Raw genomic sequence first — 21,951 nt, 5'->3', positions numbered from 1 at the left:
CTGTCTCTTATTTTACACAAGGAAAATAATCAGCTCACCTGATTTATCATTTACTCATAAAATACATAAAAAGTACTTTTATTAGATGTACTTACATTAAAGCAATATTTGTACACATTGTTTTCATTAGTACCATTTACAGAAAACTGTCTTCTAAAGACAATAATGTATTTGTTATTTTATAGAACAATTTAGTTGCTCTAAATGAAACAGCATCCGTATTGGAAAGAGAATGTCATTGCAACTATAAAGTCTATAATACGTCTATGATATTTATTTTCCGTTTCCATGGCGGCCAATTTATAAACAATGTTACGCACTCAATAAAAATTGAATTAAATTTATCTTTAGACTTTACGTGCTGTAAAAATGAGTTTTAATGTGGACGATCCCTTAGCTGGAATTCTTAGTGATGGCAGTGATGATAGCTTTTTTGACGACGATATATTAGGCAAGAAGAAAACGGCCAAGAAGAAGAGCACACCTACAGCTGAAAAGAAAAGTGCACTGTTTGATTTGGGTGATATCGATAAGCCTAAACCTGTGTCTGTCGGTAGTAGCGTTGATAAGAAAGAATTAATATTTGATGTGGACGCTAAAAAGTCTCCAACACCGTTTAAGCGGGCTGAGGCATCAAAAGAGTCCCTAACTTTTTCACAAGGAGATTCCAAACCAAAAGCGGGATTTGATAAATTAGGGCCCAGTAAATCACCAGCTAAGGCCAAGCTTAGTACCAGTGCAGACAAAATTGATATACTCAGTGATCTGATTGAACCAAAAACTTCAAAATCAATCGAGAAAGGGAAAAGTTCGCAATCACTGCTCGACGACATTTTAGGCGGTTCTTCTACAAAAACAGGTGGTTCTAGTCAGGCGGCGAGACCGGTCACTGCAGCAAAAAGCCAAGACTTCGACATTGAATCAATTTTAGGGAAAGGTGAAGCTAAAACAGTGTCAACTAAAAGTCTACCTCAAAAGCAGATAGTTAAGGACAAAGATGTAAAGGACAAAAAAGATGATACTCCCGCAAGGAAAACTAAGTCTAGCGAAGATTGGTTGGGTATTTTTCAAGATAAAGAGGAAGATGATGATTTCGAAGATGACAGTGGGATGCCGTCATGGCTGGTGGGGGGTGACGCTAAGAAGAAAAAGCCGGAGCAGAAGAAATCCGCTTCTAAACCAGAACCTGTAAAAGAGACAGTGAGAGAAGAGCCTGATCATGGACAAGTGGAAGAAAGGCCGACTGTAGAAGTAAGAAGGGACGTAGAGCCTGTTATAGAGAATGTAACAAAAATGTTGCCGTCGTCTAGCGTGTTGCAGGGCAGTAATGAGGACATAACGGCTGAAGGAGCAGCTCTGTACTTACAGCAACAGGAGTCGCAGATAATGGTGGCGCTGCAGCTAAAGGCGCAGGAGGAGAAACTAGCTGCTATGCAAAGTAAGTAGACAAGTATTTTAATTCTTGGATTCCTGAAGGAATATCTAAATTTATTATATCTAGGGCGGAAAACCCCTAACTTAAGTTGTATTCAATGCCTCTGATCACCTAAGTACTCGAGACACTTGTTTATTAACATTTATTTTGAGTTTGACAAATTTTACTTTCTATGTTACGTCCTCACTGATATTGATGATTTTACAATAATTCTAGTTTGTAAACTACCTATACCTTCTTATATTTGTATATAAGTAAATATATTATTGCTACAGTGCGTCAGAAAGAAAGCCAACGTGTTCAGCGCGAGGCGGCGCAGGCGCAACATGCACAACTGGATGCGATGCTGCGACGTCAGGCTGAGAACAGGCTTCAAATGCAGACCATCATAGCTTCGCACCAGGAGAGAATCACGCAGAGAATAAAGGTAACTTATGACTTACATATATACATAAGGAACACCAATAGGACTTTACCTGACTCGCCCCCGGTTTCTGAGTAAATTTAACGGTAGTTTATCTATTCAATATCGTTTTTTTTGTATGAGTTTTGACACTATTGAATAGATAAACTTCTGCTAAATGTACCTCAGAAACCGGGGGTCAGAGATTCTACCTGATACCTCATGGTCAGCAGTCGGATGCACTATCGACCACGCTACAGAGCCAATCAAATTAAGCGGCATCTGTAGTTCGATTACAGGTCCCGTTTCTAACGGTCCAACCAAATGTCTTTATAATACACGTGCTCGCCGGTACTATGCTTTTCTTATTATCGCTGAGAATAATAGATTTTATAATTACCTAACGGTATCCAGCCACCTTCGAGCCTGGTTTTTCATGACCAACGAGCATGGATTACCTGTGTTCAGTGAGGCTTTAAACATGATGTAAAGTGATAATTAAGTAAAAGCTGATTCCTTTATACCGCACTATTTAAGTAGGTACCTATTGGAAGGTTAGCTAGTTTAAAAGTACCGTTGCGTCGAGAAATCGTAGGTTCGATTCCCAAGTATATAATAACGTTGTTTGTATGTCTGTACGAATCCCCGCGACGCAAAAAATATTCTTAGTGCGGTACTTGTCTCTTTTAAAAAATGATAAGAAAGGTTTGGTATAATATTGTTGATACCTTTTATTACTCTACAGGCTTTATTAGGTACAGAAAACGTGGAAACAGAAGAAGGTGTAATCAATAACGAAGAGTTTCAATCAGGGGATCGTAAGGAAACGCCACATACACGAGAGAAGAAACAACTGTTACAACTGGTGCAGTCTTTGCAAGAGAACCACGATAAGGAGATAGATTTAATGGAGACTTCTTACAGGTGAAATGATACACATTAATTTCATTATAGATATAACAATTATCAGGTTTTTTTTAAATACCTGCCTGGTAAAATTCCGTCGATCAACCCGCAAAACTCAATAGTATGCTATCTATCTATTGAGCCAATTTCTACTCACTGTTGAGTATATGCCTCCCTCTCAGAACGCCATTTCTTACAACCCTACGCTTGTCTCATTCATTTCAGTAAAAGCTAAATATCATTTAAATAAAAACTTTCAATGCTTGATATTATATCGTGACGCCTTTTTTGTTAACTCATTCAACCAGTGTGTTCCATTAATAATATTAATATGTTTTAGTCAGTTGTTTTAGCAGAAATTAAGAGCGCACATAGTTTCATATACCGACAGAAAGTTTTGAATTACAGACGACAGCTAGCTTTCCTAGAAGTATCTCTAAACCAATCAGAAGAGCGTATGAAAGAAGAAAGTGATAAACTAGTGCGGTTCTACACGGAGAAGATAAACTGGTTAGAAGAACATCACCATTTGTACAAGAAGCTTACAGAAGACAACTTGACTTCTTTGACGGAGAGACACAAGGCCGAGAACGAAATGTTAAGGGAACAGCATTTGGAGAATGTTAGAGTGCTGCAGGAACATCATGCAGCTCTCATGGAGAATATCAAGTAAGTAGTTAGGACTTAGGGAAAATTATTTTGTGCTTTAATTTTTCATTAACATCGTTTGGGCGATACTTACTGAAATGGTTGAGTTAGCTATTTTTTGCACATTTTTTATGACTATAATAGTGGTGTGATAAACAACATTGTTATTGTTGTTAATCATAAAGTGACTACAGAATTATGTGTTCACTCAATAAGATATTTAATTGTAGTCATTAGTAATCATAGGATTTTACAAGTTTAGCTTAGGTTCTTGCATTCACCCTAGCCGCATTGTATAGAAGCAAAATTCAAAGACTCTCGCATCAAGTCGCATGGCAAAAAAATAGAATCAGTGCCTTTTACTAACCGGATAAAGATCATTAGTGCCTTAGGTTAAATAGATTCAGGTTTTGGCGCTGCGCCTGAAATACTCTTGTCAAATTCTTCATCATAATTACTTAGTTTGGCCATAGATAACTACACATAACTCACACGGCCATATTTATCAGAAGCGCAGTAAAACAAGAGCAGGTCCTCATCCAGGACTCGGCGGGCTTCTCGTCAGATCTGAGGGAGCTGGTGTCAGACGTCAGGGAGAACAAGCTCCACTGTCAGGAGCTCGTGGAGAGAGTCCAGGCTTTAGCGGAAAATGCCGAGCGCAAGACTGATAGCAGTCTACAAGTTAGGGAGGCGCAAATAAATGGTGAGATTGATGTGATTGTTTATTTCTTGGTCTTCAGTGATTTAGCCCGTAGCCAGTAGCGCTCACCGTTCGGTAAACGATCTGTGGGTAAAGCAAACCTTGGCGCGGTCATTGCATAGATGGGTGACCGCATAATTTGAACAGGGCGTCTCCGTGCTTCGGAGGGCACGTAAAAAGTCGGTCCCGGTTGTTTTCAATAACATAACAGTCGTTAAGCCACGTCAAAGGCCTTCGGGCGGCTTGAACAACTTTGACTCTAGGTTGACCATTAATCATACGACAAAAAAGAACGAAAGTGATTTTTCTATCAATTCTGTTATTTTTCCCGGATATATTGCAGCGACTATCGATATCATGCGACATTAATATTATTATGCTAATAGGTGAACCTTTTACCAAATCGACATAATTTTCTACACATTTTTTTTACTAGAAATGCATTTTTAGATTAAGAGTCGTGAATACTCTTGAAAGTGTGACATGTCCGGTCGTACGTACGACGTCTTATTTTTTTACCTTAATAATTTCAAACCATTTTATTTTTGTTTATTTTCTAGAAATGATTCAGCACTTAAAGAAGGAACGTGAGAATTTCGAAACAGAGAAATCAGAAAATAGGGAGACTGTCAAAATGTTAGAAGCTAGGCTGAAACAAATGACTACGGTAATACCCCACAAACAAAACTACCCTACAAATTGCAAAACTCATAATTATTAACTAGTAATGTGTTTATATTTTGTTCTAGATGATTGAAGAAGAATCCGCTACATTGAAACAGAAGAGAATGGAATTTGAGTTCGAAAAGGCGACTTTTAATAAACAGACGGAATTTGCTAAGAACGTTCTCAAGAAGCAAGATGAAGAAATTAAAGTAAGTATCAATCGTTTTTCGTAGTTTATGAGTGATTTTTACAGACCAGAATAATAATATGGTATCTTTTAGATGTTGCGAGAAGAAATCCAGAAGGAGTATCAAGACAAGATTACAAAAATTGATGAGGAGAAGACAAAAGCGGTGAAAGAAAGTGCGACTCTAGCTAGAGAGAAATCCACTGTGCTGAACTTGAAACAGGACTTAGAAGTAAGTTAATCTTATAAAACGCTAGATTTACAGATATTGTAACTTGTGTGAAGTATTTGCCTTCTAGGTACTATTCATTTTTCAATGCAGGGTAAACCCGTTCCCTTTAGATTTGTTAATATTTCTTAGATACGTTCCTAGATTTTAATAAGAAATTGAACTGTAGAATTACTTTTATGCTATGTAGAAAATGAAAGCAGAACTCCAAGCACAGTTGGAAGAAGTGACGGAGGAGAGGTCTAAATTAAGTGTGGACAAACAGCAGCTACATATGGAAGAACAGAGAATTTTAGCCAAGTAAGTGACCAAGTATAGCGTAGTCACACGGTCATGATTGTACTGAACCTTTAGATACGATAATCTTACTTACAACTTGCAGAAGTCGCGATTTAGACCTCCTAGCCAAAACAGCAATAGAAAAGCAATCACAAGCCGAGAAAAAATACTCCGAAGCAGAATTTATACAAAGAAAATACGAGGAACGAATACGTAGGATACAAGAACATGTAGTTTCACTAAACGCTAGAGAAAAACAAATTGCTAGGGAAAAAGTCACTCTATCGAGAGAGAGATTGGCACTTCATAATGAAAGAAAACAAATTGAGAGCAGACAGCAATGTTCTTTATGTAAAACTAGTCAGAATATCCCGTTTTATGAAGCAAGTTATACACTACCGGAGTCTTTTATAAACGCGCCGGTTACAAGGGAATATAGGAGTTCTAACGTGACATCCGCTATGAACGCTATAGAACAGGAGATGGCTCATTTGATGGGAAGGAATTTGAACTTGAGACATAGTGCCGCGATGGGAGACTTGAGTCATCATGAGGATCGGTTTGAGGATGATGTTCAAGAAAGACAGGCGCAGGATGCTACGCAGGTCCAATCTGGAACGTTTAAAGTAAGTCTTTCTACTTAGAAGAATTTTATTTGTGTGTTGGTTTTATATTTCGACAGTTTAGTAGGGAGCCTTTACGTGCACGATAGATCTTTATTGTAATTCAGTGTTTTTCCGAAATTATAGTAACTTTGTTAAACAGGCCACCTTCAGCTGTATTAAACTTGCGGGTTACTGATGATTTACAGTTCCGCCATCCGCGAACCATGCATTGTTGGACTATAGCAACGTTAATGTTTTACTCCATTACTGTACGATTGGTTGGATCTGAGTAAATTTTTAACAACCAATTAAAGATTTTTTCCTATGTCTGTGATGTGTTATTGTGTTCCAGGACTATATGGATCCTAAATTCATGATGCTACGTTTAGACGTACAAAAAGTGCTAAGTAATTTGGACCAAAGTAAAAAGGAAGGCACAGATTTTTTACCAGACGACGATAATGAAGAAAATTGAGTTGATATTATCTATAACAATAAGATAAAATAAAAGACTGAATATGTATTAATTGGTTTAATTTACTTTGATGACTGTTATAGAACATCTTTTGTTATTACAAGTATGAACTGTGTTATCAAAATGTACACAAATGCCTACATAGCTACATGCTAACTTAATTATAAACATCTCATTGTAAAAATATAGGTACATGATCTTCCTTATATCTTAATTATTGTTTTAGGTACTAGGGTATGCAGTTATAGACATAAATTTACAATTATGAATATACTCTTTTTATTAATGGCTCCAATTACATTTAAAACTGCTCGAAACTTACTCCCAATAGATTTTTTTGAGAATATCTCAAACATGCAAAGCAGATTTTTTTTAATCATTCCCAAGATTGGAAGTAAATTCGAAGAAGTTTTAAAGTTTTATCATATTGCATACATTCCTTATTTTCCTAGATATACTTATCTACGCACCCAAGTTCATCATTCGCACAGTCTTTCATAAAAATTGCTTTAAGTAGTTACAAAATAATATCTTTATGGACGGCCTGGCCTTGTCGTTTATAGAATAATTCAATTAAATTCTCCTACTTTGAACAGATCTACATAAAACCCAAATAAATTATATATTACTTATTAACTGAAATAACTGAATGTAAGAAGCATACGCCTTTGAGATAATAACAAGGAACATGTCTTCTCTATCGAAGCCTTTAGAATGCTTACTACTTAAACTATACACAATATTTACATAAACACTTCTTACATTACATCCACGGCTACACTCGTCTTCCTAATAATAAGGGTTTCATTTTCGATTAAGAATTTCTTTTGCTAAAATTAATAAATCTATTTTCAAGTACAAGAAGACTTTATCGCTTTACATTCAAGAAAGCCACTCACGATAATTTCATTGATTATCTTTTCTTATCACAGTAATAATATCATTTAACATCAAAAAATATAATTTTATACTTTGATAATAATAGAAATATAATTGTTAAAACATGTCCGAATAAATTGAAAACCGAATGAAAATATAACAAGATAATTGAAATGATAGAGAATAAAAAGTACACGTTTGAATTGTAGTTATATGTTATGACCTGGTGTCGCCTGGCTCCTTCTGATATTTGACTTCAAGTAGTTGCGGGTAGTTCTCTACAATAGACAGCAAGATCCCGTCGATGTAGTTCCTTAGTTGAACGTTGACATCCTGCTGCTCTTTAAGTGCTTTCTGTAACTGTAATAACCATGACATTAGCTTAGCTTGTCTATCTCATTGTACCTATGTAAGTAAAACCCAATATATACATTCGTCCAGGAAATACACCCAAGCATAATAAACTGTGTAATGGCCATGTGGAGTGTGCCGTATATGATAATAATAATATAGTTACTATAATCTTCAACGGTGTTGATGAGTATTATTGGGTAAGTATGGAGGCAAGCATTCCTATAAAGTATGAAAAAGGTACATTTAGTCCCAAAACTCACAGTTATTTCGTTATGAAGCATGCAATAGTTAGCGTTTATTCTATAGGTACACATGCACAGTTAGTAAAAAAATCGTACCTTTTCCATCTCTATGCTGAGATCTGATTGTGTATCGTTACCATCGAGCTGCAAAAATGCATACATGACAAATATAGGCAATTGCTTCGTCGAGTCAGTCCAGGCTTCATAAAAGCAAAGCAACGCAATATATGTTGAATGTGATTATGGAGCCATATTATTGTATGAGAGTCATAAAAATGCAATATTTAAATACTTAATTAAAACAAATAAAAAATAAGCTATAAGCGAGCGTAATGTCTAATCAAGTATTTTTGGAGAAGAGATATAATTATAATAAGCCTGGGAAACCTTGATAAAATTTTCGATTTGAAACTATTTGATTAACGTCTCATTAATCAACGATAATTTGGGGCCGGAGTTACATGCCGTAATTTTGCTAGATTTATGTAGCGTAAATAATCAAATCCCTTCTTCAAAGTGCTGAAATCAGCCTAAATAGTTCGTAAGGACATGAAATATGTTGATCGATAAATTGATATGAATTAAAAAATGACAGGTGTAGTCATGATTTCCGGGAAATTGCAGGTTGGAGTACTGCTGTATTTCAGTGCATTTCCCAATATAAACGTTCAATCAAGTTATATTTTTATTTGTTAACTGTCAAAATGAATGCCCTAGTTAATAAAAGTTATTCGTATAATGTTACTGACTTATGCTTATAAATATACTTATATTTGATGGCTCTATCCTTTTCACTGTAAGCTGTTAATATATCGTAAGTTAATATGTAGCATTAAACGGTATGTACCTCATCATCACTCATTTGTGAGAGTTCGTGTGCAAGCGAGTTGGTGGCGACGAGGGGGCCGCTGACTCCGTCCAGCAGGCTGCGGCCCTCTTCCACGCCGCGGGTCAGGATCTGTGCCTGTAACTCTTCCTGAGCTTCCGAGAGTGCTGGAACAATATAGAACAAATGTTAGTTTATTTTATGTATTCATTGCTGTCCCAAACTGCTGGCTAAAGATTTTATCGATACCGAGAATCGGTTAAGAATAAATGGGCAGTTGAATAGTTATTATAATGTTATATTGAATTCTTCAGTGCCGGTATATTTCGCGAACATCAATCTATATAGTTAGTATTAAGTTATCTTTAGAACATCTTCATAAGTATGATAAAATAGTGGTTCTCCCCCTGATAACACTTCTAAAAAAGTGTGTTGATTGTTTATTTACACTGATAGGCAATAATCCTTATGCAGAACGTGATTTGAACGTAGTTATATTTAGACAGGATATTATTTATTCAATCATAATATGATCGGCTATCTTACAAAATCAGCAGAAATAAGATAGATAGAAAAAAAAACAGCAATTAACGCGGATTTACTTAAAAAGTATTACTAGATTTCAATGTAAGTCTTTATAGACATACGGAGATTGTTATCGTATGTGTCTTTTATTTAGACGAGCCGTAATCACTATGATTATGTCGATCGTTGTTTGTTTCGCACATGGCGATCTGCACGTGGACTTACTAAATTGCCTGAAGTAGGTAGGTACTTGTACTGAGTATCGTTGATTCAAGAGGAAGGCCGAGAGTGTGTTTACCATTAATCAATTGACGAGCCAATACTACAGGCATATACAGCTTTAACAACTTAAGACACGAGTCATTTTCTTTTAAGTTCTTTACTTAATGTAGAGCTTATATTCAATAGCCTAATCTAAAACTGAAATGTTAACAATATTACTCGCCGCATTTGGCAATGGTTCAGCCATAATTCCACAAGTTAAAATAACCAATGCTTATCTGGATTTAGTGAAACAACGGATAACGATTTACTCTCTACTATCTAGTAAAGAGATGATTGATTATGTGTATTGCGTTTGAAAATTGTTCTTTACAACTTCCTACAACACGTGATAGTCCACGTTGTTACATATTGGCACTACTTGAGGTTCTAATAATATATCATATCGTAGTACATTGACGCAGACACTTGATATTATCTACTTATTTGATTGTTTTGCTCTTGAGCTGTATTATTTAATATTTTTTTGGGTATTGACTTATTTTATAGCAATTTCCGATCAGACTTGAAATTCGAAGAACCATCGTGAGTTACTTATCTTCATAATCATCTAATCTTTTCGACACCTTTTAAGATAATTGTATGAGTCATTTGTTAAAGAAACAATTGCACGTAAAAGCAATTGATTGTAAGGTTTTTGTAGTTAGATAAAACGATAGCCTTTTTCACTTTTAGATGACGAGGATTCTTTACTTCCGTGTACATATATTATTAGGTCGGGGAAAAGTCTTTTCGCATTATAGTATGCAATAAAATCTTTTGTCTGCACAAAAAAGCTTGATATTTGGGAACCTCACGAGCTCACTGAAAAAAACCTAATGAACCGTGTACTCATTTGTGATTCTTGAAGCCAAAGAGATTTTATTACAAGTTCATACATAATATAATGCGAAAAGACTTTTTCCCCGACCTTATATTATTACTAGGAACGAATATACTACAAATGCTTGACTTACATTTATTCTGTGTTCTGAGCAGTGTGAGCTCCTTCCGTAATTCATCGAGGCGTGGGTCTGGTGGGGGCGGTGGGACATCTCTCAGTCTTTGCAGTTCCTTCTTGGCGGTGGCTAGCATCTCAGCGGCGGCTGTGGCGGCATCTCGTTCTCTTCTCTCAGCTTCCCTCGCAGTGCTGAGCGCTGCTGCAAGCTCTGCGACCTGTTCTTGCGCTTCACGGTGCGCTCGTGCCGCGGCTTCTGCGTTAGCTCGCAATGTTTCTGCTACGCCACGGAGACGACCCACCTGAAAATAGATTATTTTAATTTTATATGGAAGATGCTGAGTATCATCTTTAAATCCCAAGAAGCATGGTTTTTGGCATTACTAAGGGTCAGCTTTGCTCGCCTATTTTTGCTTCCTATTTTAAGTTGTATTGAATATGTTAAAGGCGAACGTAGGTACAATGCCTAACCTAATGCATCATTTATAACCAGTCAAGATGACATAACACTAGATTAATTAGATAGATTGGCCACATATAGGGCTAAACTTGTTATCTGACCTTGGTATGATAAATCGGAAACGGTATGGTATGACGCATTGAAGTTATATATCGAAAATGAAAGCTATTTAGTTATTTATTGTTTTATTTATATTACAAATAGTTTCTAATCGCAATTACATGAACTTGGATCTCGTGGCGTTTCATTTACTTTCTAGTAAAATTTAAATAGGCTATGAACAAGAAAGAAGTTAGAAAAGGAATTTTAAAATAGGCTTGCCTGTATTAAGATTACTCGTTACAAACAAATTATTTATATTATCTGATATACGTAATGTGTGAAAGTGTGTATAATTACCTCTTGTTTAAGCTCGGAAGCCTCAGCTTCAGCAGCGCCGAGCCGGTCCGTGATGGCAGCGAGCTGCGTGTCTCGGTCCCGCTCCACCCGCGAGATCGCCTCGCGACTCCGCCGCTTCTCCTCCGCTATGCTTTCCTCACATCGGCACTCGATCTACACATAATTGAACATTCTAATAATGCTACTTTAACAAGCCAGATAACGAACCACAATTACATAGGAAATAACCGCTAATTGATCAATTATAACATCGATACGGATTTTCGTGCAAAAATTTCGTGATCCTCGGACAACAAAAAGAGAAAATCTAATCGTCAATGTACCTATAATAACAATCGGTAGAAGATTTATGGTATGTTTTAATATTGTCATATTGAAAAGGGAGAATAAAGCAGGTTTCTGATAACTAAAAAATCGTGCTAGATAACCTAGAGTAAACTAGGATGTTCATAAATGTTGATGGAAGTTTCTAGCGGTAGTAAATCACAACAAAGAAGTTAACATCTTACGTGTAGCAAAACATCAAGACCTTGTTCGTACATACCTCTCGTATCTGTTCATCCAACATGTGCACTCGCGCCTGTAGCACCGCATTGTCGGCCTTCGCCCTTGCGTAGCGCTCGTCGGCCGTGCTCTGCGTGTCCGCCAGTGACGTCACTTGCTGCTGAAGCAGTTGCACCTGGAGGACAAAGGAACAAACTAATTACTTCAACGCGGAAATTTATAAGCCAATACTAGTACTACTTGAAGAGAAACTTCAGTTTTCCGACTAAACGTTTGCTCTAAGTGTGTTAAAGTGTTCAGACTCTTATAAGATTTCAAGACTATAATATCAGTAATTGAAACAAGCTTATCAAGATCTCTTAGTTTGTTAATATGTTTAATCACTTGCTTTAAACAGGTATAGCATCTAACATAAACATGGTTTTCTAAACAGAGCTCGTATAAAACATCGGACATCCATCTAGAGACAGATGTGGCTGATAAACAGCGTGTTTTACAAAGTAGGTGGGTAATTAATCATTAATTATCCACAAGGTTGTTTGAATATTCATTATTTCTATAATCGATGAACGACGTGAGTGAAATGATAGAAAAGTCGCATTGTGCATGAATTAAGTGGACACTGACAGCCTATAATTTTCCATAACATTCATAATTTTCAAAGTATTATGTCCTCATATTTTTGAAATATTTATTCTTGAAGAAAAAATGGAGTTGTCGATATGAAGCGATAACGAATCGACATTTATGATAGCATGCTCTATTGGCCACCATTACTGGTGAGCGTGGAGTTATTGCGAATACAAAGCATTCGAATCTCTCGAGAGCATTGTTCATCATTGTTTTATAATGGTTTATGTAAGGCAGGTCTGGAATTCGTTCTATAAAATTGTTATCGATTCTAGTGACCGCGTTAAGTAAAATAGCGTGATATTGAATTCACTGTTTACTTATGGACACCAGATTTTGCGTTCTACAAGATTAAAATGTTTGTGTTTTATTTGGTAGGCATACGTAGGTATCAAAAGAGAAAGAAAATTGTCAAAAATTGCTGGGTAATATTGTAATTTCATTTTATGCATTTGTTGTTACCATGACTTTTGTCCCTAATAACTTATTAATTTTTAAAGCCGAACATTATCTATGGGATCGAAGTTGACCGAAGAAGCAAATCTTGATGCTCATAATGTATATAACTCCTATTTGCAGATACTTTGAAGTAAACGCTATGTATATTCCTATTAGGTGTTTATCGTCAACGCAAGTTGTCCTTGAGACGATTCTGGGTTCTACCGAGACTGTAGCTAATTAAAGATGGTGAACAAGATCAGTCGCCACCGCTGATAATTATAAAATTGCGAACCGATTGATTTCTACATCGGAATCGGCGTCTTCGTAACTCAAGCACTTCAAATATTCAGCTGGTCATGCAGTTAATTGACATACTTTGATTAAGCAAGATAAAGATACATAAGTACCTGAAAGTGTTTAGGGATAAAAGCGCAATCACAATTTTCGAAGGTAATACGTTATTATAAGTCAAGGTTCTTGCTATCTACTGATAAGCATCTTACGTGTAGAACATCAGTTTAATGCGAGCAAAACATTGCTAATTTTAAACGAATTAGGTGCTCATTGAAGCGTTATTTAGGAGAGCAAAATATCACCGGACCGTTTAGTTTCACTGAACTTCGTACAAGCACGAATGGACACCTGATTCGTGTAGTACGTATGTATGTATGCGCATTCCTACCTACTTGCTGTATTTTATGCATGGGCGAGTTCATTGTATCCGTGATTAACCTATAGATCTCGAACAGGTTCACAAATGGCAGTCGGACGTCGTGAAATACGAGCAGATTTTATTTCTTTACTTTCGAGCCTTGCAAACGATGTTTAATGGAACACGCGCAAAAAGTACATACATAATTGAAACTGCCTAAGAAGTGAAAATGAGAGGCTTTCGATAAATTAATTACAGGTAGCTGTACTAATACGACAAAACGTTTTCTCGTAAAGCGATGAAAGTACGACAAGGAAGTGCGACGATGATACACGTTATAATGATGGACATAAGTCGACAAGATGTGAATGCGAAATTACCTTAAGAACATGATTACTTCTCGGTGAAATATTGTAATAATAAAGATAGATGACAGGTTACATAAAATTAATATCAATATCGTGCAAAGGAAGGTTCAGCAGGAAGAGATTGATTCAGTAGTGTCAAGTAATCGCGAGAACGATGATGATAACTGGCATGATGTAACATATTATTACATGATCGAGAATGTCGCCTACAGGGAACTTCACACAATAGCTGTGGGCACTCCGGAATATTGTTTTGTACAAATTATTGAATTAATTAAAATATACTATGACTATAAAACTTATGAATGAGATGATGCGTGACTAAAATACAGCGAATAACGAAATGACGAGAACTAAATTTCTTTAATTAAAGCAACGTCATACAATGTACCTAATAGACTAAAGGAATTATTTATACAAATAAATGGTCGAAGTATTACAAAACAAACGTATATTGCTTACGAGTAGAGGGAATTAATCATATTGTACGTAAGAGAGTACGTGTCTTGGGGTATTAATAAACCGCAAAAGTGAATCATTTTATGACAACGCCCATTGCTAAGCCCATTGCCTAGAAAATGCCTGTAGAGAATTTTGCCGATGAAAACATCCAGCAGGTTGATCTGTTAGATATCATTACTGTTTATTATGTATTATAATTAGTGAAAGTCTAATCTGCGGATGCAATTTCCTTATTTTTTGCATCGAATTAAATCGATATTTAATCTACCTTTAGTGGTCGCAGCAAAAACACATTTAAATATAGATTGATTTGCATTCGTATTGAATGAAATGAAAAGCTTCTTGTCAGGCGTATAAATTTGATGATTTATAGTGCATTCTATCTAAAATATAAACACTATTGTGTTGTAACAGCGATTAGATCAATGTAACATGGTTTTTTGTGTGCACTTTCACGTGCACGTTGAACAACGGCTATAAAAATAGCTGCAAAGTAAACAGATACGAAAAAAGATTTTTACAATTTAAGCGTTATTTATCGAGTAGAACCGGTGACGCATTAAAATTTATCGCTTCATCGCATCGATCACAGATCCATCTTTGAACGTTTTTATCTCGTTTTGTATTTTATTGTTCGATTCAACGAAAATCTTTACGAATGTTGTACATCAGTATTGAGCTCGCTATTTTACCAGCATTCTGCCACAGCATTGTAACATGATTGATGCAATTCAGAGAATCGGTAGAGATAACGACGTGAATGAACTCTACGAAATGTTAGTGACAATCTGACACACACGTTTGGAAGATCTTGTGATTCAAAACACATTCATAGTTGTGTAAAAGAGCCTGGCAGTTGAACAGATATATTATGTTTTAATCAAGTAGATATGAGAAGTTTACATGCAAAACAAATTATGTTCAGACAATATAAACATGTCATTAGTGCGGTGTTATTTCGTCAATGTTGTAATTCATGAGAATCTTGAATGATACCAGCTTAATTCATACAAAATTGTAGTTTTTGCCGTACTAGGTAATTTGGTGCTGTGAGAAATTAAAAGGGGCCATCGAAAAACATTGCATTTGAGATGAGAGGAATGTTTTAAAAATATTCAATCAAAATTACGAAAGTTTATAGCGTGTTATTTAAACAGTAGGTATTGTTTCAGTTTGGAAAATAAGGGGAAGAAGAGTCAGAACATTGGCTTTAATCAAACAGATATTATTAATGTCATGTGGCAGATGCGGCTATTAGTCATCGTGTTCAATGCGAGTCTGACTAATAACTAACCATTCACATTAGCTTAATTAATTATAATGTTTTTGATAAAAGTGCGTTAATGTGTTGCCACGAGAATCTATGATTGTTTGCATGCGTCACTTCGATCCGTTCGATAACTTAGTTAGGTACGGTCTTAGTTAGTAATAGCTTCAAGTATAACACGTTTCAATGACATAACTGATTTAGCGTCGCTCTCATGGGAAAAGTGAAATGAATCGTCTTTAAAATGTAAAGTTTTAATATATCGAACTTTCGATCAGAGGCTCGGCCGAAGGTACTAGTTGCATCGGTTTTACTTTTGTTCGTTGCGCCCGCGCAGACTGGTTTCACTTCGCTGATGTGCTCGCGATCTATCCAATAGATCAGTTGTGAAGAAAACAATTTATTGCTTATTTATTCAGTGATTGTGTTTTTATTGCTTTCTCGGAAATTGAGTAATATTACTACTGGCTGGTGCCAATGCCTCGTACAATTCAATCTTTATTAGTCCTCATACCTCATCTATAACGAGCAGTAGATACTACCGTCATCACCCTCATTACGTAGAGAAATTTTATTAAGTTTTAAAACCAATACTGCTTAAACAATATGCACAAAGTAATCAAGAATTCTGAGTGACATACACGACATGTGCTATTATCATGCACGTTATTTCAACATATTCTCAGGCAGTCATTTGTAAAGCGATTCATTTAATTAAAGTAGTAGGTAGGTACAATGATCTTTAAAGAGTGAACACGCGAACTCACGATAGAACAAGTTGACTGAGACAAGTTACATGTGACCTCAACACTCATAAGTTTTAGTTAACAGGTTAATTCGTCCTTTAGGCATCATGTTGATTACTCAACTATTAAAGAATTTATCTTTATGGCTTTTACAAATTAAGATAATTAATTGGGATTGTCTATGTCAATTGCTAACATAGTTACGGACGGTAAGAGATAGTGCTGTTAAGAACAAGTTGTCGTTGACCCTAAGTAAACGTGATATTACGATGCTTATAAACAAATACTTTATGATCAAACCGACTGTGTCTGCAGTGTACAAGGGGAAACTGTTTAACGGATCATATAACTATTAAAACGGGTAAGAAAACTTTACAATATAAGGAAATCTTATATTCTACCAACAAAGAAGGTTTACTGAACTCCTCTAATTATTATATTTAATTACAATCTCGTGGAGTCCGCCTCTTTTCCAAGTAAAGTAGAGAACTTCTGAAGACAATGAAATAAATGTTATTTTAATGTTAAATACAAATGAATTATACAAATGTAAGTGCGTGTAATTGTTTTAATAGCTGGGATATTTACAAGTCGTTTCCATCTTTGTTTCACACGGTTCCGAATACTTATTAATGACTGTGTATCATGCTAGTCTAGCCTATTATATTGTGCGTTTTGTGTACCCATTCAGCTTTGTATAGTAATATTCCGTATAGATGCCTTTGTACTTTAAATAGCAGTTCAAGTTTCATATAAATAAGTCTATCTAATAATAAAACGTAAAGTCTAGTGGTTTTATAATTGTAGATTGAAAGAAAAACATTTCGAGGTCAGAACCGATAACCTATGTAATGTCCCTGACGATTACGAGTTATCTAAAAATTGTTTGTTGTACTGAGATCATCGCTCATTTGCAGTCAGTTTGTTTAACACAAAGTAAATATCTCGTAACACCAACTACTTTATATTTGCTGGATAAAGTATGCAGTATTGTCTCTGCCCGTAAGGAATTTGGTTCTCATCCGTCAAGGGCGTTACCACGGAAATTACGTACCTATACATCTTTCCGGGATGAACAATCTTATACGACATTCAGATTGCGATATAGTTATCGCAGTTATATCAAAGGCATGATAAAATCTACGTAAATCACAAGGACGATCGTATTGCGTATGGCTAATCGGTGATGTCCTTCGAAAAGGTCAAAGTTATAAGGTAGAGCCGCAACCTTCAAGCGTGTCGTACGTTGTTACGTTTCACAGTTTCTACCACAACCAGTTAGAAAATGACTCGGTGTTTTAAATATGGCAAGAACTAAACACGATTTATATCGATTATCAAAACTTGAAGCTAGTTGTAAGATTTTCTCTGAACTTCCGACCATTTTCCGGTGGAAAATAAGTTTAAGTTGCACTAATGTAAGTGAAATCTAACTTTTTATAAGCATTTTGTGAAATAGTTCGTTTGTTTCAGAGAATTCCCACATTGTTTACGATATATTCCGTAGAATACGATCAATAAAATAACATAATTTATGGAAAGCTTCCTTAAACGTGTAAAAACGATTGATCTCAAAACAAAACGACAAACGATATATTTAACAACAGTTTATAGTTTCAAACAGTTACTTATTGACCACATTATGTTAAAACTCATACCACAAAATGAGCAATAATAGATTGGTAAGTAAAACCATGATTATTATAGTTAAGTGCAATCAAGCACTTTAGTGGAATAGCAAACACTTGTTCGTGACTTCCTTGAGAGTAGTTAGTAGGTACATGTGTCTACATTGTGTATAGACTATAGACTTATAGTGAATATTTTCTTGTGTCGAGTTGTCTTGCAACTTTCCATTGGTTGTTCTCAGTCGGATGGATGTTAGCGAGTTGACGGTCGGCTTCGTTCAATTACCAGCTGTGGGTGAACGGTTTCAGATGTCTAGTGCCGTAATAGCTCCGTAATAGATGCTACAGAGGAAGCGTGTTAGATACCAACTGAGATTGACACGTCATGTAGACACATGACTTCAAAGATACCGTTCAATATAGACTATAGGTTTTTCGTTTGTTTACCTTTGTAGTGATAAAGTATTGAAATTGTATGAAAATATGTTTTAAATTAATTATGCGTTAATTTAAAATTAATGTGCCTCTTGGTTAAACAACAGGAAAAATAAGGACAGGACACTAGGAAATTATATTTACATATTTATCCCTGTCGTAATGTGAAGGATGTTATAAAAGTTGAAAGACCTTTATTTAATAAGCGATGAATTTATACAACCAGAAACAAACTATACAAAGTCTTCACACAATTTCTAATATAGCTTAGTGAGAAATTTGCAATTCTCAAAGTTATGTGAAGTATGGCAACTCGCGTGGCTGTAACGCGGTATGCAGCCGTAGCGACGTAATCCATACAAAACATTAAAACAAAAACAGTTGGCAACACCACGATAACGTGATAAACTAATGACTATTACTGACCAATGTTTCAAACTATCAGCACATTATTTCTATTTACAATTGCAGATATAAAAGGTCAACGACCGACGACCTAACGCCCCAGTTTGAACTCAATATTAATATGGTCGTCTGCGGTGGGCTAGGTATTGTACAATCGATATGCACCCAGTGATACCGTCACGATATCAGTAACGGTCAGCTGCGACCGTTGTGTCCACTTTGTTCTAATTGTTTGATTAATTAGCTGCTCTACTACTCCCCTAAGTACCCACATTACCTGTTCTATAACCTAGTCCAACTGTGCAAGTATGCATTGTGAAATAGGCATTTACTTCACAGATATTGTTAAGTAAACGATGATTTATGACGAAGGAGCTCGTAGCCAGTTTCACTCAGTGATCGGTAAATGATTTTCGTAGCGATCAGTCATTTTAATCAAGTACTCGGTTATGGAAAGCAAATAACAATGACCACTTTCAACGAAGGTCTTATCGAAGACGAAGAAGCTAAATTTTCCAGAAAATGACTGCAAATAAATTGATGTTTAACTACAATTATTGTTCAAAACAAATTACAAGCGTGTGTATTAACTTTCAGTACGCGAGTAATTTGCTATAAAAAGTCTAATTTAGTACTCGATTTCAGATTAAATTAGATGCATTTATTGCATTTTAGGTTAAACATCGTTAAACGCATTGCAGAGAAACTTTACTGCGAAAACTTTAACTGGTTGTTCATTAACTGCATTCTGAGATTTACGAGTGTGTTATGCTAGGGAAAGGGAATGCTCGTGTAAATAGAAACTTGAATAATTTGTTCAGGAAAAAAGCGCGAAGGAAGTAGTGATAGCACGCAACGCTAACCTAATTATCATTTGCTATGTACCCTGGACAGCCGCCGGCCGTGACACAGATACCGACTACATTGTTATTACAGAAGCCGATTGACACTCTCCAAACGTAAACACTTGTTTGAGAAATCAACAACTCGATCCCAAGTTATTCCGAGTCCTTTCGAAATTTAGAAGGGATTTGGTGTGGTTTTGATTTTGCAGCCAGGCAGTGTACACAAAAAGTTGGACATTTCAATATTTTCCAATAACATGACCATAGGTTACGGTACTATAGTTATTAATAAACGCTACTGTTATAATAGCAACTCCATTGTAGTGTAATTACACATTATCTATTAGTGTAATAGAACATTATGTAAATTAAAACTAAACATAGTGACTTCGTAACAGCACACTGAATGCCTTTCTTAACAGCGACAGGAATAAATTAAATTTCAGCATTGTTTTCATGTCAGCCTCTCTTTTACCAGTAAGTTTGTACACGAACGTTTTTAGCAAACATCTTTTATCTGTTGCTAATGGTGGAACATTAAATTTTTCCAGTCTAATTTTTCTAAATGGTTACAGATGTTTTGTTTGATGTCTCTTAAAACAACATTTCATTATACATTACGTTATCGACAAGGTTTAATGCTTTGAGAATGTTAGGGGTTTGAGCAATCAATGTGTGTTTACGATGCGCCCATTCGTATTTAAAACTACAGAGATATCTTTGTCCAAATCATGTTTCTTTAAAAGTTATCTTGACACGAAGATATTTGATAAACTGGAGCGGAACGATTCCTATCATCGATAATATTTATGTAAGGTTTGCAGGCGACGGCAATCGATGGTTCTGTCGCGTACCTGTGTAGTGTTCAGTTTGGTCGATGATCGTTATGTTCAGGCAGCAATGTTCGCGTGACATTGGAGAACAAATCAAAGGCCGCGATGGCACGAGCAGGTCGAGAAATGCCTCTACTATCGCATCACAGAGAAAAAACAACCATTCTTTTGAACGCTTGCGGCAGATATCAATCGGCTACTATTTCAGATAGCGAACTTAAATATTTTTTGCATCATCTTTGTCTCCAAGTGCTAATAAAATGTATTGAATGGTTTTTTAAAACTTATCGGCAATATTTATATCTTGCTTTAAATGTTTAGTTTAGCGTTGATAAACTAGTAGCAGTATTGTATGGCCAAGAGTTAGTATTTAGATTTAAATTGAGTTGACTTTGTAGAGTTCTATTTTCAGTCCAGAATGGCAAAGGCCTTTTTTCCTTATATGGTTATTATTCAAAATAGCCTATTTGTTATATGAAATGAGTAATTCCCTTGTGAATCAACTGTACCAAGGAAAATACAACAGGCGTCAATAATAATTACTTATATCAAATAGTTTGACGTCAAAGCCTACGTGGGACAGGGGCTCCAATAGGACAAATAAATTTGAGTATAATGAGCTACCAATACGAATATAATATAATGTGTTAAGATAATCTTTGTATTAGAAAGTAATATAATGCTCACTTGATCGGATAAATTGTCGCACCACTGATGTGCGGCTGTCTTCTTCCCACCGTTTAACCCATTGGTAAGGTGAGGGGTCAGCGGTCCTCCAGTGAACAGATCCTCTGTTAGACTAGCGTCAGAAGTGATCCTCACTCGGGACTCGGGCGGCGGACCTTGAGGGCCCACGAAGTCAAACTGACCGTCCCACATATCATACTCCAGCTCCAGGCTGTCTTCCACTTCGATCTGTTCACCCATCGCGCCTCTAGACCGATTGAACAGGCCGGATTTAAACATTTAAGATCCGGTCCCTTATCTTTGGATATATTCCAATATTGCACACTAACTTAACTTACAAACATCAATTAAACACTATTTCGTAACCGAAGTAATTTGACTTTCAAACGATTAGAATAATTTCGTTCCAAATAAAGCTAGAAATGTAATGGCACACTTGATCAGTGATAGTACTTGCGACTCTTCTGTCTAATACAATTATGAAACTGCACTGTATTCACGTAACACCACTTGCAGCTAAGGGAATCACAGTATGTCACATTTTTCACATGCACGGCTTCACTACGATTCTAATGATCGAAACTTATTTATACGATCATCGGGTCAAGTTG

General features: G+C 36.0%; 2 protein-coding genes across 8 annotated transcripts in view; one reads left to right on the top strand and one right to left on the bottom strand.

The window, feature by feature from the left end:
• Positions 1 to 302: 302 nt before the first annotated feature.
• Positions 303 to 6,582, top strand: twy (fas-binding factor 1 twitchy). The gene is made up of 11 exons (XM_076122399.1): positions 303 to 1,438; positions 1,711 to 1,862; positions 2,584 to 2,762; positions 3,153 to 3,413; positions 3,902 to 4,095; positions 4,653 to 4,759; positions 4,842 to 4,967; positions 5,040 to 5,177; positions 5,365 to 5,474; positions 5,557 to 6,079; positions 6,411 to 6,582. The coding sequence occupies exons 1-11, from the start codon at positions 370 to 372 to the stop codon at positions 6,531 to 6,533; spliced, it is 2,982 nt and encodes a 993-aa protein (XP_075978514.1). The 5' UTR covers positions 303 to 369; the 3' UTR covers positions 6,534 to 6,582.
• The window catches only part of nuf (rab11 family-interacting protein nuf), a 72,682-nt gene continuing 57,306 nt past the window's right edge, over positions 6,576 to 21,951 (bottom strand). For 6 of the 7 annotated variants that reach the window (XM_076122375.1, XM_076122376.1, XM_076122370.1 and 3 more), the window contains 6 exons: positions 11,982 to 12,116; positions 11,438 to 11,590; positions 10,598 to 10,880; positions 8,856 to 9,001; positions 8,105 to 8,152; positions 6,576 to 7,772 (listed from right to left, as the gene is read on the bottom strand). In XM_076122375.1, coding sequence (XP_075978490.1) covers positions 7,629 to 7,772; positions 8,105 to 8,152; positions 8,856 to 9,001; positions 10,598 to 10,880; positions 11,438 to 11,590; positions 11,982 to 12,116 — 909 coding nt within the window. In that variant the 3' untranslated portion in view covers positions 6,576 to 7,628. The remainder of the gene's footprint in view (positions 7,773 to 8,104; positions 8,153 to 8,855; positions 9,002 to 10,597; positions 10,881 to 11,437; positions 11,591 to 11,981; positions 12,117 to 21,951) is intronic. The other variant, XM_076122374.1, reaches the window with a different exon arrangement.

The sequence above is a fragment of the Anticarsia gemmatalis genome, chromosome 14 (genome assembly GCF_050436995.1).
Source record: "Anticarsia gemmatalis isolate Benzon Research Colony breed Stoneville strain chromosome 14, ilAntGemm2 primary, whole genome shotgun sequence".
In the NCBI taxonomy this organism is placed as follows: domain Eukaryota; kingdom Metazoa; phylum Arthropoda; class Insecta; order Lepidoptera; family Erebidae; genus Anticarsia; species Anticarsia gemmatalis.
The sequence above is the reverse complement of the archived record's forward strand: the minus strand, read 5'-3'. Positions and strand labels throughout refer to the sequence as shown.

Excerpts from the sequence above, each read along its gene's own strand:
- twy (XM_076122399.1), top strand. The coding sequence starts at position 370 with ATGAGTTTTAATGTGGACGATCCCTTAGCTGGAATTCTTAGTGATGGC. Across the intron at positions 2,763-3,152 it reads TTAATGGAGACTTCTTACAG|ACGACAGCTAGCTTTCCTAG; the intron begins GTGAAATGATAC and ends TTTGAATTACAG. Across the intron at positions 6,080-6,410 it reads TCCAATCTGGAACGTTTAAA|GACTATATGGATCCTAAATT; the intron begins GTAAGTCTTTCT and ends ATTGTGTTCCAG.